Source organism: Chenopodium quinoa, unplaced genomic scaffold (assembly GCF_001683475.1).
Source record: "Chenopodium quinoa cultivar QQ74 unplaced genomic scaffold, ASM168347v1, whole genome shotgun sequence".
NCBI lineage: Eukaryota > Viridiplantae > Streptophyta > Magnoliopsida > Caryophyllales > Amaranthaceae > Chenopodium > Chenopodium quinoa.
The window spans coordinates 7,643,849-7,658,983 of NW_018744367.1; the positions used below are offsets into that span (position 1 = coordinate 7,643,849).

At 31.3% G+C, this 15,135-nt stretch overlaps 1 protein-coding gene across 1 annotated transcript; it reads left to right on the forward strand.

Annotated features, from left to right (window-relative positions):
• The first annotated feature begins 1,975 nt into the window (after positions 1 to 1,975).
• Positions 1,976 to 5,333, forward strand: LOC110696622 (alcohol-forming fatty acyl-CoA reductase-like). The gene is made up of 10 exons (XM_021873963.1): positions 1,976 to 2,123; positions 2,228 to 2,331; positions 2,499 to 2,698; positions 3,243 to 3,343; positions 3,435 to 3,627; positions 3,778 to 3,939; positions 4,072 to 4,153; positions 4,306 to 4,572; positions 4,705 to 4,832; positions 4,914 to 5,333. Exons 1-10 carry the CDS (start codon positions 2,045 to 2,047, stop codon positions 5,062 to 5,064), a joined length of 1,467 nt encoding a protein of 488 aa, XP_021729655.1. The 5' UTR covers positions 1,976 to 2,044; the 3' UTR covers positions 5,065 to 5,333.
• Positions 5,334 to 15,135: the final 9,802 nt, after the last annotated feature.

Below are 15,135 nucleotides of genomic sequence, written 5' to 3' on the forward strand. Positions count from 1 at the left end.
AGTTTTAAGTAATCAAACCCTGATATCTTGTTATTTTTTTACATTTAATCATTCAAATTAAACCCTAATATTTTGATTTTCATATTCTTATTATTAATTAACCAACCCTCATCATCTTATCTTATTCTTTTTATTTAATTTTAATCATCCAAACTGTATTACCTTCTTTTAATGTTCACATTCACTCAACCAAATCCTGCTATCATAATGTTCATTCACCCTCTTAAAAACGCATGTAGAAAATAAAAATGAATTGAGACTTTTATTTGAGAACCGATAACGTAGCACACCAAATTTGTTGTGTATCAAGTGGAAGTATGGAAGTACATGACCGACAATCCTCGAATTGAAGAATTATTACTCCCGAAATTATTACTCCCAGCTTATCAACTACACGATACACGTAGAATTTTAGTCAATCTATTAAATGAAATTTATTCATATATTGTATTCAACATAAAATAATAAAGAATTATCGTATAACAATTTCAATTCTTTTATAGTATGCCTAGATAGGTCAACTGTTTGTGTGAATGAAGGACATTATCCAGGTCAAGTTGCTGTATAAATTAATAAAAAAAGACAAAAACTAGTAAACCACCATACCTGCGAGACCACTTATATATGTATGTCTACATAAATGTATTAGAAAGTGCAACACTCTTTCGTATATATCTAGGATCTATCGCATTATTTTTGCTCAAAGTTATTATATACGTTATGAATATAATTAATTTATACTTGTATAATGTTGCGCGCATCTTAGGCAAAATATTGGATAAAAATTTATATAATGTTTAACTCAATCTTTTTTATGTTGTATTTGTGCATGTGAAAATTACAATGATTGGTGTAACTTCTTTGAGACAATGACAATTTTAAAGTTCAAAATTCGTCTACATATATTGATCAACTTTTTTTTAAGATATTTATCTGGAAACTTACCCCTTATTCTCCATCTCCCCTACCCCCAAAGTAAAGGAGAATTTTAGCTATTATTGTATATCTTGTAATTTGATCGCATTTAAATTCATCTTGATTTAATCAGGTTTTTACCTCCATAAAGAAGTTATGTTATTGACTGAGGATTTGGACTTGGCATAGGATACAAATTAAAAGAAGATAATAGTGCAATTAGATTAGCTTATGTGTACAAGGATGGTATGTACAAGGGAGAGTGTATCTTCCTCGACAAGTAATGCAAGAAAACCATAGTACCCAAAAAATGAACTACTCGTCAGCTGATTGGTTGGCTAATTCAAACTAAAATGAAACAATTCGATAAGATCATTTTTCTTAATGTGAAAAGACCCAAACGTGTGTGCATACATTGATCCAAGTTCAAACACATCATCATTTTGATTATTTAAACTTAGATAAATTAGACATGTATAAGAAAAAAGATATGCTAAGCAAACAAACCACTTGTTATTATGTAATTTGGCATTATCCCAACACTAGTCAGCAATCTCAGCTCAATACTATGAAGAATATGATCTACCAAAGCACCAATCCACCCTTCTTGGTGACCATAAACAACTAACTATTTGACATATTAATATTTCTTTTATTTTATGTATTAAAAAACTATTTTCTCACATAAACTAGATCTTGTTGAAATGTCAAGAACTACCACGTTTACCCATAATTTTGGCCAACAATATAGTTGGCACACATTTTGCTGCCATTTTTAATGAAATTATAGATGAATTTTCGTAAATCAATCTTATAAGTAAACTAAACAATTATTTGATAACGTGTCGTTTTATAATTGCATGTAATAATAAAATGATGTTACTGTTTACATAAAATTATAGTAGAAGCAAAGTCAGTTAATTCAGTTTTGGTGAATTGCTAATTATAATATAATGACGTAGGACCACAAGTTGCTTAATTTGGTCATCGTTACTGCCTTGATATTGACTTGAGTTATTCCTATATAAACGTTCATATATTTCAGTTTCTTTCATTTTATTCATCTAAATAAATTCAAGCTACTCAAAATTAACACAGTTTTAGCTTAATTAATTTCCGAAATATTACCATGGATTTTGGTAACACTATTGAGTTTCTAGGCAACAAAACCATCTTAGTTACCGGCGCTACTGGCTTCATTGCTAAGAGTACGATATAATTTCTTGCTTCTATCGATCTATGAATAATTACACATTTCACACCCTCTGCTGATTTCATATTAACACGTTTGTAACGATGATTAATAATGCAGTTCTCGTGGAGAAGATACTTCGGATTCAACCAGATGTGAAAAAATTATACCTTCTTGTAAGGGCTAGAGATGCTCAAACAGCCGATGCTCGGTTGCAAGATGAGGTATTATTCCTAACACTAGCAAACTAATTTACGTACAATTGTACTAAATTGGGAGTTGTAAGTGTGTAACGTTGCTCACATTCTTGGCCTAGAAGGGTTACCTTTTTTTTAGTAATATTCACGTTATCATAGTACAAAATAATTTATTGTTGTTGTCATGGACACAGATCTTAGGCAAAGAGTTGTTCAAAGTTCTAAGAGAGAAATTGGGATCTAATTTTGAGTCTTTCACGTCGGAGAAGATAACTGTAGTTGCCGGTGATACTTCGTACGAGAATTTGGGACTTACTGCTGAGCAAATGAAGGAAATGTATGAAGATATAGATATTGTTATTAACGTAGCAGCAACCACAAAGTTTGAGGAAAGGTATGTTATTATCATTTACTAATACTAGGTTCTTCATTTTTTAATTTTTTTTTTATTTTTTATTATTTTTTTTTTTTTGTATAAACTACTCGAAATATAGATTTATTAGCTATGTAATACTGTGCTTTGGAAGGTGCTTAATGTAAAACTATTTTAATGAGTGCATCCTTGGTCTTTAAAGCTAATCTATCGCCGAATAAATTACTCCTCGTTAATGAAACGAGTTATTTCTCAACAATATGTACGTTATACAATGTGTGATTCAACTGAGATATCAGCACAGTTGGTACCACCGGTTATTAAATAGAATGGAAATAACTTTGGTTTAGAGAGTCACAAAAGATAATTAATGTAGATGAATCTGATCTCATGTCAAGGGTACTATCCCTAATAATTGAATCATAAGCATCAGATAGGTATGGTCATGAACAAAAATATGCATATGAAAATGACTATATGTCCATGAATTTATGTTCCTAAAAGGGCATATAATTTTGAAAAAAAGTACTACACTAATCGCATTTATTGCATTAAATGGGTGTAGGTATGATGTTGCATTGGGTGTGAATACTCTAGGACCAAAACATGTCGTCAACTTTGCTAAGAATTGTGCTAAAATACAATTGCTCATCCATGTTTCAACCGGTAAGTTCAAATCACGCCTGTTTCTTTCAGGGCAGGAAGGAGTACTTAATTTCTTGATATCTCTTGACAATGTTTAATTTTGTATTTTTAGCGTACGTGTGTGGAGAGAAGGCGGGAATAATATCTGAAAGCCCATACGCGATGGGTGAGACTTTGAATGGTGTAACTGGGTTGGATATCGAATCTGAGAAAAAACTTGCTGAACAAACATTAAGCACTCTTAAATCCAGTGATCTTCCTGAAAAGGTTATAAGACAAAAGATGAAAAACTTAGGAGTTCAAAGGTATGATGAATTACTTCTTGGTGTAAACCAAATTTAAATTATACTTGAATATTAATACTATCATGTTTAATATAACCTATAGGAATATAAGAGATACTATAGAAATTTTCCGATTTTCTAACTATTTAATTAAAATAATTGATCCAATAGGGCAAAATTTTATGGATGGCCAAACACGTACGTATTTACAAAGGCGATGGGAGAAATGCTTGTAGGGCAATTGAGAGGCGGTTTACCCGTGATTATAATGAGGCCTACAATTGTGTGCAGCACTTTGAAAGAACCCTTTCCTGGTTGGGTTGAAGGTTGCAGGTATATATTATCTTCTAATAGATACCATGATCAAACAATATTATCGGTCCAAAAATCTAGAGTAATATAATTAAGCTAAGAGCTTTTATCAATCATAATAGTTTTCATTTCAACTTAATCATATGATGACAGGACTATTGATAGTGTTGCTGTAACATATGGAAAAGGAAGCTTAAGTTTTTTCCTCGCGGACAAAAGCTCTGTCTTAGACCTGGTCCGTCTTCTTTAATCTCTGCACTCGTTACTAAATCGTATGAATGCAATAACATGTGTTACAAACAAAAGTTAAATATACATGAAGATGTATTAGATGAATGAGGATGAGTATTAATTTTGTCGCGTAATTTATGTTCTTGTCACATACAGATACCGGCTGATATGTTTGTGAACTCGATGATTGTGGCAATGAAGGCACATGTAAATCAACCTTCTTTGACTGTATACCAAGTCGGAAGTTCATACAGAAATCCAGTGTCATTTAAGGAGTTGCATGAATTTCATTTCCAATATTTCACTAAAAATCCATGGACCAACCGCGAAGGCAATTTGGTAAAAATTGGTAAAGGTCTAGTGTTGAGCAACATACTCATATTTGAAATGATCCTCTTCATGTGGCAATTTGTCCTACAAATGGTAAATTTTTTATCTCCTACATATTTCACATTAGCATTGAATTAAATTAAGTTAAATAAGTCGTATATAATAGAACCCTTTTTTTTTTTTCTATTTTAACACTAGCTAAATTTTATTTAATTTATTTTACAGATATTAATTATTGCTACTAGGATGGGTCGTAGTGACTTGCAACGTACCTTGTTCAACTTTGACAAAAAGCTGAAAATTGCAATGAAGTTGGTGGACTTGTACAAACCCTACTTGTTCTTCAAGGGCATGTAAGTGAAACTTTTGCTTAAATTATTAATCAAGAGTGATTATGCATCTAATTTAGGAGTAATTTTTGCTTTCATTAACAGTTTCGCCGATGCAAATACTGAAAAATTGTTCATCACTGCCCGCGAAAATGGATTGAATGAAGATGTCTTCAACTTTGATCCAATTGGCATCAACTGGAAAGATTATTTCATCAATGTTCATCTTCCTTCAATTGTTAAATACTTGTTCTAATATGTTTTCAAGATCTTCATCTTGTTCTCTTTCAAATTTGAACAAATTTGCAAGATACACTTTCCAACTTAACTCGGATCAAGATCTACTAACTCGTTTTATAATGTTATTATTTTAATTATCATATTGCAAGTGATTATTTTGTAGCCTTAGCATATTATATTATTATCATAAATTATTATCTCTGCAAATGTGTAAAATTTAAATATGTAAGCATCTTTTATGAAATATTTATGAGTGATATATAACGCCTAAAAAATTTGAGACTTTTTGTAACATTGTTGCAATGGTTGTATTACTATTACATATTTAATCGTACCTTGTGCATTGTGTAATGTAAATCAATTGATATTGGCGAAGTTATGTTTTCATCTTTAACCTAAATTCTAAGCCATCGAAATTGGTGAACTTAGACACCATCGATGTAACATTTCTTACCTTAATAATTGAAACTACATCTGGTTTATCAATGACCGTTGCCGAAAATTGTCAATTTGGATAAATCATGGTCTAACATACAAGAATTTTGTGAAGTACCATAATAAGCTAAAACTAACAAACACAAAATAATTTTGATTGAATATGTAAAAATTGCGATCGCTATGAGTGAAACATGGCATTGATAGATATATGAATACCATTTTTCACAGAATTTTTTGATAATATCTTCCATAAGGATAATATCTTCGATCCATTGCAGTATTTGAATTGAACAAACTTAATGCAACTGATGTAGACATATGACTAATTTTCAACATTTTCCACGGCATTGTGCATATCTTCATCAACAAATCAAATTAATTTACGAAATAAACATATGTATACTTTGTATAATATTTCTTTTCACAAATAAAAGAGAGATGAAACTCAGCATATATTAGATTTAACTAAGCAATTGAGTGAAAAAACTGTCGCAAAGAGAATGGAGCGAGTTTATTGTGAATGCAAAGCGAAATCTAATAGGGAGTATAAAACAATGCAAAGAAAACTAGGCCAACCTAGCCCGTGACACAGTATAGCCAGTGGCGGATCCAGGATTTTCGAGATAGTGTGTCACCATCAATTATTGATCATTTGTGAAAGTACAAATTTTTTTTTTCCATGTCTTGTTCATAATTAATTTCTATATATATATATATATATATATATATATATATATATATATATATATTTCACCAAATTGATTTCAATCCAAAAATAGGACACAAAAATTCATACCACAACCAAATACAGTACTTAAGAATTCAATTTTACAAGTCGAAAATACTACAAATAACATGTTATAAACAAATGGTACAATAAAATTATTATATTGAATTAACTTTATGATTTTTTAGTTAATTGATAAGCTTTATGGGGAAATATTAAAATTGGTTGTACAAATATAAGATATAAAAAGGGAAAAAAAATTATTAAAAAATTATACGAAAAAAAGTGAGATAACTTAAGAGACCAGTTATTAAATATAACTGGTCTCTTTAATGAAAAAAAAGTAGCGCAAAAAAATTGCGAAATGCAATAGCAGCATCAAAGAGACCTCTTATATAAATAACAGGTCTCTTTAATATTAAAAAAAACCACAGCAAGTCTTTTGTAGCAATAGCAGCATTAGAGATCGCCTATCTTAATAAGAGGTCTCTTTGATATTGTTTGTAGCAGCATCAAAGAGACCACCTATCTATAATAAGGGATCTCTTTGATATTTTATTTTTAAAAAAAATTATTGTGTCACCGGACCCACTATGATTAAAGGTGGGTCCGCCCCTGAGTATAGCCTAGCATGAGAAAAACACGAGGTGAAACACTATGGTTTAGATAAAATTTTTTACCTACACCCTATGGCACGAACACTACCTGCACCCCTCCCCCCAAACCCTCCGCGCGTGCCCCGCTCCCTTTCCTTTTCAATTATGATTTTCCTGTAAATTTTTATAACATGTTTATTTTTGTATTAGTAAACGTTCATTTTTGTATCATAAGATGTTCATTTTTATAACAAGGGGTTTTTTTGTTCAAAAATTAATAAATTTTCTAAATTATATTTTTAGAATATTCTATATAAAAAAAAAAAAAAAAAAAAAAAAAAAAAAAAAAATGGGAGCAAATTTATTTATAAGATTATTGCATTCAATTCATTTTTATTATAAGAAATATTGCATCATCAAATGTTCATTTTTGTTTATTCATGTCTCAACATATGTTCATTTTTGTATCATGATCAAATGTTCATTTCAAAAGCTATGTGTAAGTAATATAGTAAGATGTATACAAATACATACGTCTTAGAATTCTGTTTATTTAAATAAAACTTTGTTAAATAATAATTTCCATTATAAAATAAATTTAATTTAATTACAATAATAACACATTAAATCCTAAATGTACATGTAATTGTATTATAAACATTAAAGTGAACCATTAAATCCTAAATGTACATGTGTCGTGTTAAATGAACATTCTTTGTTACATTTGGTGTGTTGAATCATTCTCCTTGTTGTACGTATATACCCTTTAAATTATGCATAGTCTTATGATGTTTGTGCTTTTCTTGATACAATATTTTCTCAACATGTAGATCATCGTCTTCACCTTTCTTATTTGATTAAGCTGTGTAGTGGGAGATTAATTTTTTGTAAAAAATAATTGAAATCAAACATCTATAAACGAAACTGGATAATTAAATGAGCATTTACAAATACAAATATGAACACATTGTTGAAAATCAACATAGTTCAATATGATAATGAACAAGTATTAAAATCTAAATGAACATCTACAAGTATTATTAGTCAAATAAACATTTTTCAATACGATGATAAACAAATTAAATTTTAATTGAATAATATTCAATATTGGTAATGAACAAGCACTAAAATTCAAATCAAACAAACAACTTTTGATGTGATAAATTGCAAGTATTAAAATTAATGAACATCTTTAGATATGAGAATGATGAACATATTATAAGATTGCAAATGAACATCTTTCAACCAAGCCTATCCAAAATTCAACATCCTTGTTGATGCTTCTTTTCGAGTAAACTCCCTAGCTGCAGGGATTGCCATCAGGAGGCCAATTGGCTTGGAGGGATTGCTTGTCACACCAGCATTACTTCAGTAGTCATGGCTGAAACTCTTGCAATCATGGCTGTAGTTCAGTGGGCAATGGAGAGACAATGGGACAATACTACCATCTTCTCTGACTGTGAGAGAGTAGTGGTAGGCATCAATGACTGTCATACTAAACCTGATGAGATGCTGCTCCATTATATGTCTTGCAGGGAGTCAATTCAGCTCATGCAAAGGGGAAAGCTCTAGCACTTAAGGAGGGAGGAACTAAAGTAAGCAGATGCGCTGGCAAGGAAAGCTATGAAGGATCTTCAGCATCAGTCAACTGGCCAGGTTTCTAAGGCAGATGTTTTAAATAACTTTATAGTGGTGAATTATGTAATTAATGATGGTACTTGGTCTTTTGGCACTAACTTTAGACAGCAAATTGTTGCTGATCTACCTTTTGACCCCCATTAATCATGGGTGAAACTCTACTCTTTTTTGGGTCCGAGGCCTATGTTGTAAAACTCTATGTTGTAAAATGATTTTGGAATGGTGTTTTTATTTTAATGTATATATTTGTGGGGCGCTACAACAAAAAAAGGGAATAGAGAACAGTTGAAATAGGCCTTACAGAACGCCTCAAGAGGTGTCCTTTTGCTAAGCGATGTGTAATGTTTACGGAAGGGGTGCAAGAGGAGTCCTATGTGCAAGAGAAAAAAAGAACGGTTGTGTGAGATAACCATTCTCTTTTCTCTTTCATAAGCTTTATTAAAAAAACAGAATAAAAGAAACCTGTTGTCTAAGATAACTGTTCTTTTTGTTGATAATTTTTTTTAAATAAAAAAATATTAATTTTGCACGAATCACGGAGGTCATATCTACTAATCAATATCGTCAATCAATAAATCAAATTGAACTGAAATTGTAAAAGTCTAAGTCAAATACCAAATTAAAACAAACTTTATTATTCTTTGTATTGATAAATTAATTACAATTTTGATACAATTCAAGTGCAAAAAAAAATTGACGAACATGATGATACTGAAAGGTGAATCAATGAAGATCTTTAAGAATTTCCTCTCGTCATATCCGATTAATCTGTTGAAATAAACAAACAAATTAAAAATGTACAAATGCAAAAGCTACATTGAAAATAAAAATAAAACAGCATTAACAATAATATATTCAATCATATGTTCACTATGTCGGCAAAACAAAACAACTTAACACAAAACTGTATCTTCAACATCATTTCGAAATTAATCAACAAACACAAAAATTCACTAATTAAAATAATAAAAATCTCACACCAAAAAAATTAAATTAGCTAAATGTGGGAAATGAAGAAGAACAAACAATACATGATCATTAACAATGAACTAATAGAAATCCATCTTAAAATCATAACCCTCACAATCACAAATTCAAATAAAAATTGATGCTCACATGAATTCGACAATCAAATCTAATTCTACAGAAATCGATGCTCATAGTTAACCGGCTTGACGAAATCGTTGATTTAAAGGCCACTGTCACCACTGGGGAAGAGAGTGTCGATGATGTCAATGGGAGTGAAGAATTGATGATGGAGCGAGTGCGGAGAAGACAGTGTGGCTTCCTACAGCCCGACGCAAAAATAGGGCAGCCAAAGTCGTCGAAGGAGAGAGAATTCGAGATGGGTGTTCTGCAATTTGAAAAGCTAATGGGAGGAGGTTGTGTTTATTAGTTAGGGTTAGAGAAATGGAGAAGCTCTAAACCAGATCTGAAGAGAGGAAGAGAGAAAGAGGAAAGTTTTGAAGAGTAGGGAAGAGAAGGAAGCCATGAACGACTGTTGAGAAGTTAGAGAATATAAGAAGGGCGTTCAAATCCACAGGGGAATAGGGTTTGCTAGTTTTTTTTTTGTTATTATTATTTTTATTTTTTTAATATGTTAAAATCAAATAGAACGGTTAACTAAGAAAGGTGTTCTATATAGTAAAGTCATAATTTAATAAAAATAATAAATAAATCAAATAAAACGGTAAACTTAGATAGGCGTTCTATATAATCCTAGAGATCGCTTATCTAAGTTAACCGTTTTGTATCTTGCATTTCTTACTCTAGTTTTTATAGTAGTGGGAGTAGGTGGAAATTAATTTACAGGGTAATGCAAGTAAATGGCCGGGATAGTGAGGGGATGATGCTAAACGTGGCATTTCAATGGGGATGTAGGCAATGATGCCTAAAGGGAGTGTAGGTATTAACCACTCCGGTCTAGAGTAAGACCTCTATACATGGGCTAAAGAAAAGTGTGTATGAGCTAAAAGTACCTGCACATAAAAACACATTAATTTGTCTTGGGGATTTGTCCGAGGAAGTACTCCATCTAATATCTAAGTTAGCACACGTAAGAGCTACCACCATGGCTAGTTACATGTACATGTAGCTAAGGGTTGTCACATCATTATTTCTCAAGTTACATGATTTAAGCTACAACCTCTATAATGGAAAGCTAATTCTTTTGTAATTTTGTAATTTTATTATGTCCCACATGATGACATAAAATAAATAAATATATTAACAATTCCATAAAACATATTAAACAAATAAATATAATAGTATTGGGTGGGGTGAAACTACCACTAAGCGAAAAAACCAATTCCCCACCGGTTCAAACCCCCCCTTTCCCACCGGTTTTGAACCGGGTTATATTTGGGGCGTGCTAAAACCCCATAGTTTTCGCACCGGTTCAAAACCGGTGGCAAAAACCCAACTTTTCGCACCAGTTTTTACTTAGAACCGGTGCCAAAAGTGCTTGCGCGCCTTGAATATTCAACACTTTTCGCACAGGTTCTAAGCAAAAACCAGTGCTAAATCCCCTTTTTTTTAAAAAAATATTTTTAGCATAAATAATTATATTAATAATAATAAAAACCTGCACATCCTGCATTAATTCTACCATCAATATATATTATAATAATAATAATAATTATTATTATTATTATTATATTATTATTATTATTATTATTATTATTATTATTATTATTATTATAATATTATTAATAATACTAATAACAATAATAATATAATAATTTCTAAATTGAAATAATAACAACTATACATAGATAATAATTAATAATCCCAAATGCAATACAATGAAGTGTCATATATATTTACAACTCCTTATAAAAAAAGTGTCATATTTACAAACAATACTAATTATTAATGTAGTTAACAAGTTCAAATTAAATTAAATGTGATGAAAGATGTCAACATGTCTCGAACTTCATTAAGTTCCGTGCTCGTCAATGGACCTCCTTTCTGTACCTTGCAAAACTTGGATAAACAAAAATTATGTTAGAATTCAAGTATTTTATGATGCAATTACCTAGTTAGAGGCGGATAAGCCTTGAAATCACATTAAAAGATCAAGTAATTAGGGTTTTAATACGCATTTCATCCAAAATGGCACAAATAAGGCCTATATGACTACTTGGATGCCTATTTTCTACATTTCTTATCAAATCAAATCATTCTTGCTATTAACATGTCATTATTACCTAGTTAGAGGCGGCTAAGCCTTGAAATCTCATTAAAAGAGCAATTCAAGTGTTTTAGGACGCAATTTCATCTAAAATGGCCAAAATAAGGCCTATATGGCTACTAGGTTGCCTATTTTCTACATTTCTTATCAAATCAACTCATTCTTGATCTTAACATGTCATTATTTCCTAGTTATAGGAGGCTAAGACTTGAAATCACATTAAAAGAGCAATTCAAGTGTTTTAGGACGCAATTTCATCCAAAATGGCCAACATAAGGCCTATATTGCTACTAGGTTGCTTATTTTCTACATTTCTTATCAAATCAACTCATTCTTGCTCTTAAAATGTCATTAATACCTAGTTATAGGCAGCTAATCCTTGAAATCACATTAAAAGAGCAATTCAAGTGTTTTAGGACGCAATTTCATCCAAAATGGCCTAAATAAGGACTATATGGCTACTAGGTTGCCTATTTTCTACATTTCTTATCAAATCAACTTATTCTTGCTCTTAACATGTCATTATTACCTAGTTATAGGCGGCTAAGCCTTGAAATCACATTAAAAGAGCAATTCAAGTATTTTATGACGCAATTTCATCCAAAATGGCCAAGATAAGGCCTATATGGCTACTAGGTTGCCTATTTTCTACATTTCTTATCAAATCAACTAATTCTTGCTCTTAACATGTCATTATTACCTATTTATAGGAGGCTAAGGCTTGAAATCACATTAAAACAGCAATTCAAGTGTTTTAGGACGCAATTTCATCCAAAATGGCCAAAATAAGGCCTATATGGCTACTAGATTGCTTAGTTTCTACATTTCTAATCAAATTCACTCTTTCTTGCACTTAACATGTCATGTTTACTTAGTTATAGGCGGCTAAGCCTTGAAATCACATTAAAAGAGCAATTCAAGTGCTTAAGGAAGCAATTTCATTCAAAATGGCCAAGATAAGGCCTATATGGCTACTAGGTTGGTTATTTTCTACATTTCTTATCAAATCAACTCATTCTTTCTCTTAACATGTTATTATTACCTAGTTAGAGGCGGCTATGCCTTGAAATCACATTAACAGAGCAATTCAAGTGTTTTAGGACGCAATTTCATCCAAAATGGCCAAGATAAGGCCTATATGACTACTAGATTGCCTATTTTCTACATTTCTAATCAAATCAACTCATTCTTGCTCTTAAAATGTCATTTTTACCTAGTTATAGGCGGCTAAGACTTGAAATCACTTAAAAGACAAATTCAGGTGTTTTAGGACGCAATTTCATCCAAAATGGCTAAGATAAGCCCTATATTGCTACTAGGTTGCTTATTTTCTGCATTTCTTATCAAATCAACTCATTATTGCTCTTAACATGTCATTATTACCTATTTATGGGCGGCTAAGCCTTGAAATCACATTAAAAGAGCAATTCAAGTTTTTTTAGGACGCAATTTCATCTAAAATGGCCAAAATAAGGCCTATATGGCTACTAGATTGCCTATTTTCTACATTTCTTATCAAATCGACTCATTCTTGATCTTAAAATGTCATTATTACCTATTTATAGGAGGCTAAGACTTGAAATCACATTAAAAGAGCAATTCATGTGTTTTAGGACGCAATTTCATTCAAAATGGCCAAAATAAGGCCTATATTGCTACTAGGTTGCTTATTTTCTACATTTCTTATCAAATAAACTCATTCTTGCTCTTAACATGTCATTATTACCTAGTTATAGGCATCTAATCCTTGAAATCACATTAAAAGAGCAATTAAATTGTTTTAGGACGCAATTTCATCCAAAATGGCCAAAATAAGGCTTATATGGCTACTATGTTGCCTATTTTCTATATTTCTTATCAAATAAAATCATTCTTGCTCTTAAAATGTCATTATTACCTAGTTATAGGAGGCTAAGGCTTGAAATCACATTAAAACAGCAATTCAAGTGTTTTAGGACGCAATTTCATCCAAAATAAGGCCTATATGGCTACTAGATTGCTTAGTTTCTACATTTCTTATCAAATTCACACTTTCTTGCACTTAAAATGTTATTTTTACTTAGTTATAGGCGGATAAGCCTTGAAATCACATTAAAAGAGCAATTCAAGTGCCTAAGGAAGCAATTTCATTCAAAATGGCCAAGATAAGGCCTATATGGCTACTAGGTTGGTTATTTTCTACATTTCTTATCAAATCAACTCATTCTTGCTCTTAAAATGTCATTATTACCTAGTTAGAGGCAGCTATGCCTTGAAATCACATTAACAGAGCAAATCAAGTGTTTTAGGACGCAATTTTATCCAAAATGGCCAAGATAAGGCCTATATGGCTACTAGATTGCGTATTTTTTACATTTCTTATCAAATTAACTCATTCTTGCTCTTAACATGTCATTTTTACCTATTTATAGGCGGCTAAGCCTTGAAATCACTAAAAAGCGCAATTCAAGTGTTTTAGGACACAATTTCATCCAAAATGGCCAAGATAAGCCCTATATTGCTACTAGGTTGCTTATTTTCTACATTTCTTATCAAATCAACTCATTATTGCTCTTAGCATGTCATTATTACCTATTTATGGGCGACTATGCCTTGAAATCACATTAAAAGAGCAATTCAAGTGTTTTAGGACGCAATTTCATCCAAAATGGCCAAAATAAGGCCTATACGGCTACTAGGTTGCCTATTTTCTACATTTCTTATCAAATCAACTCATTCTTGATCTCAAAATGTCATTATTACCTAGTTATATGAGGCTAAGACTTGAAATCACATTAAAAGAGCAATTCAAGTATTTTAGGACGCAATTTCATCCAAAATGGCCAAGATTAGGCCTATATTGCTACTAGGTTGCTTATTTTCTACATTTCTTATCAAATCAAATCATTCTTGCTCTTAAAATGTCATTATTATCTAGTTAGAGCCGGCTATGCCTTGAAATCACATTAACAGAGTAAATCAAGTGTTTTAGGACGCAATTTCATTCAAAATGGCCAAAATAAGGCCTATATGGCTACTAGGTTGCCTATTTTCTACATTTCTTATCAAATCTACTCATACTTGATCTTACCATGTCATTATTATCTAGTTATAGGAGGCTAAGGCTTGAAATCACATTAAAAGAGCAATTCAAGTGTTTTAGGACGCAATTTCATCCAAAATGGCCAAAATAAGGCCTACATGGCTACTAGATTGCTTAGTTTCTACATTTCTTATCAAATTCACTCTTTCTTGCAATTTAAATTTCATTTTTACTTAGTTATAGGCGGCTAAGCCTTGAAATCACATTAAAAGACCAATTCAAGTGCTTAAGGAAGCAATTTCATTCAAAATGGCCAAGATAAGGCCTATATGGTTACTAGGTTGGTTATTTTCTACATTTCTTATCAAATCAACTCATTCTTGCTCTTAACATGTCATTATTACCTAGTTAGAGGCGGCTATGCCTTGAAATCACATTAAAACAGCAATTCAAGTGTTTTAGGACTCAATTTC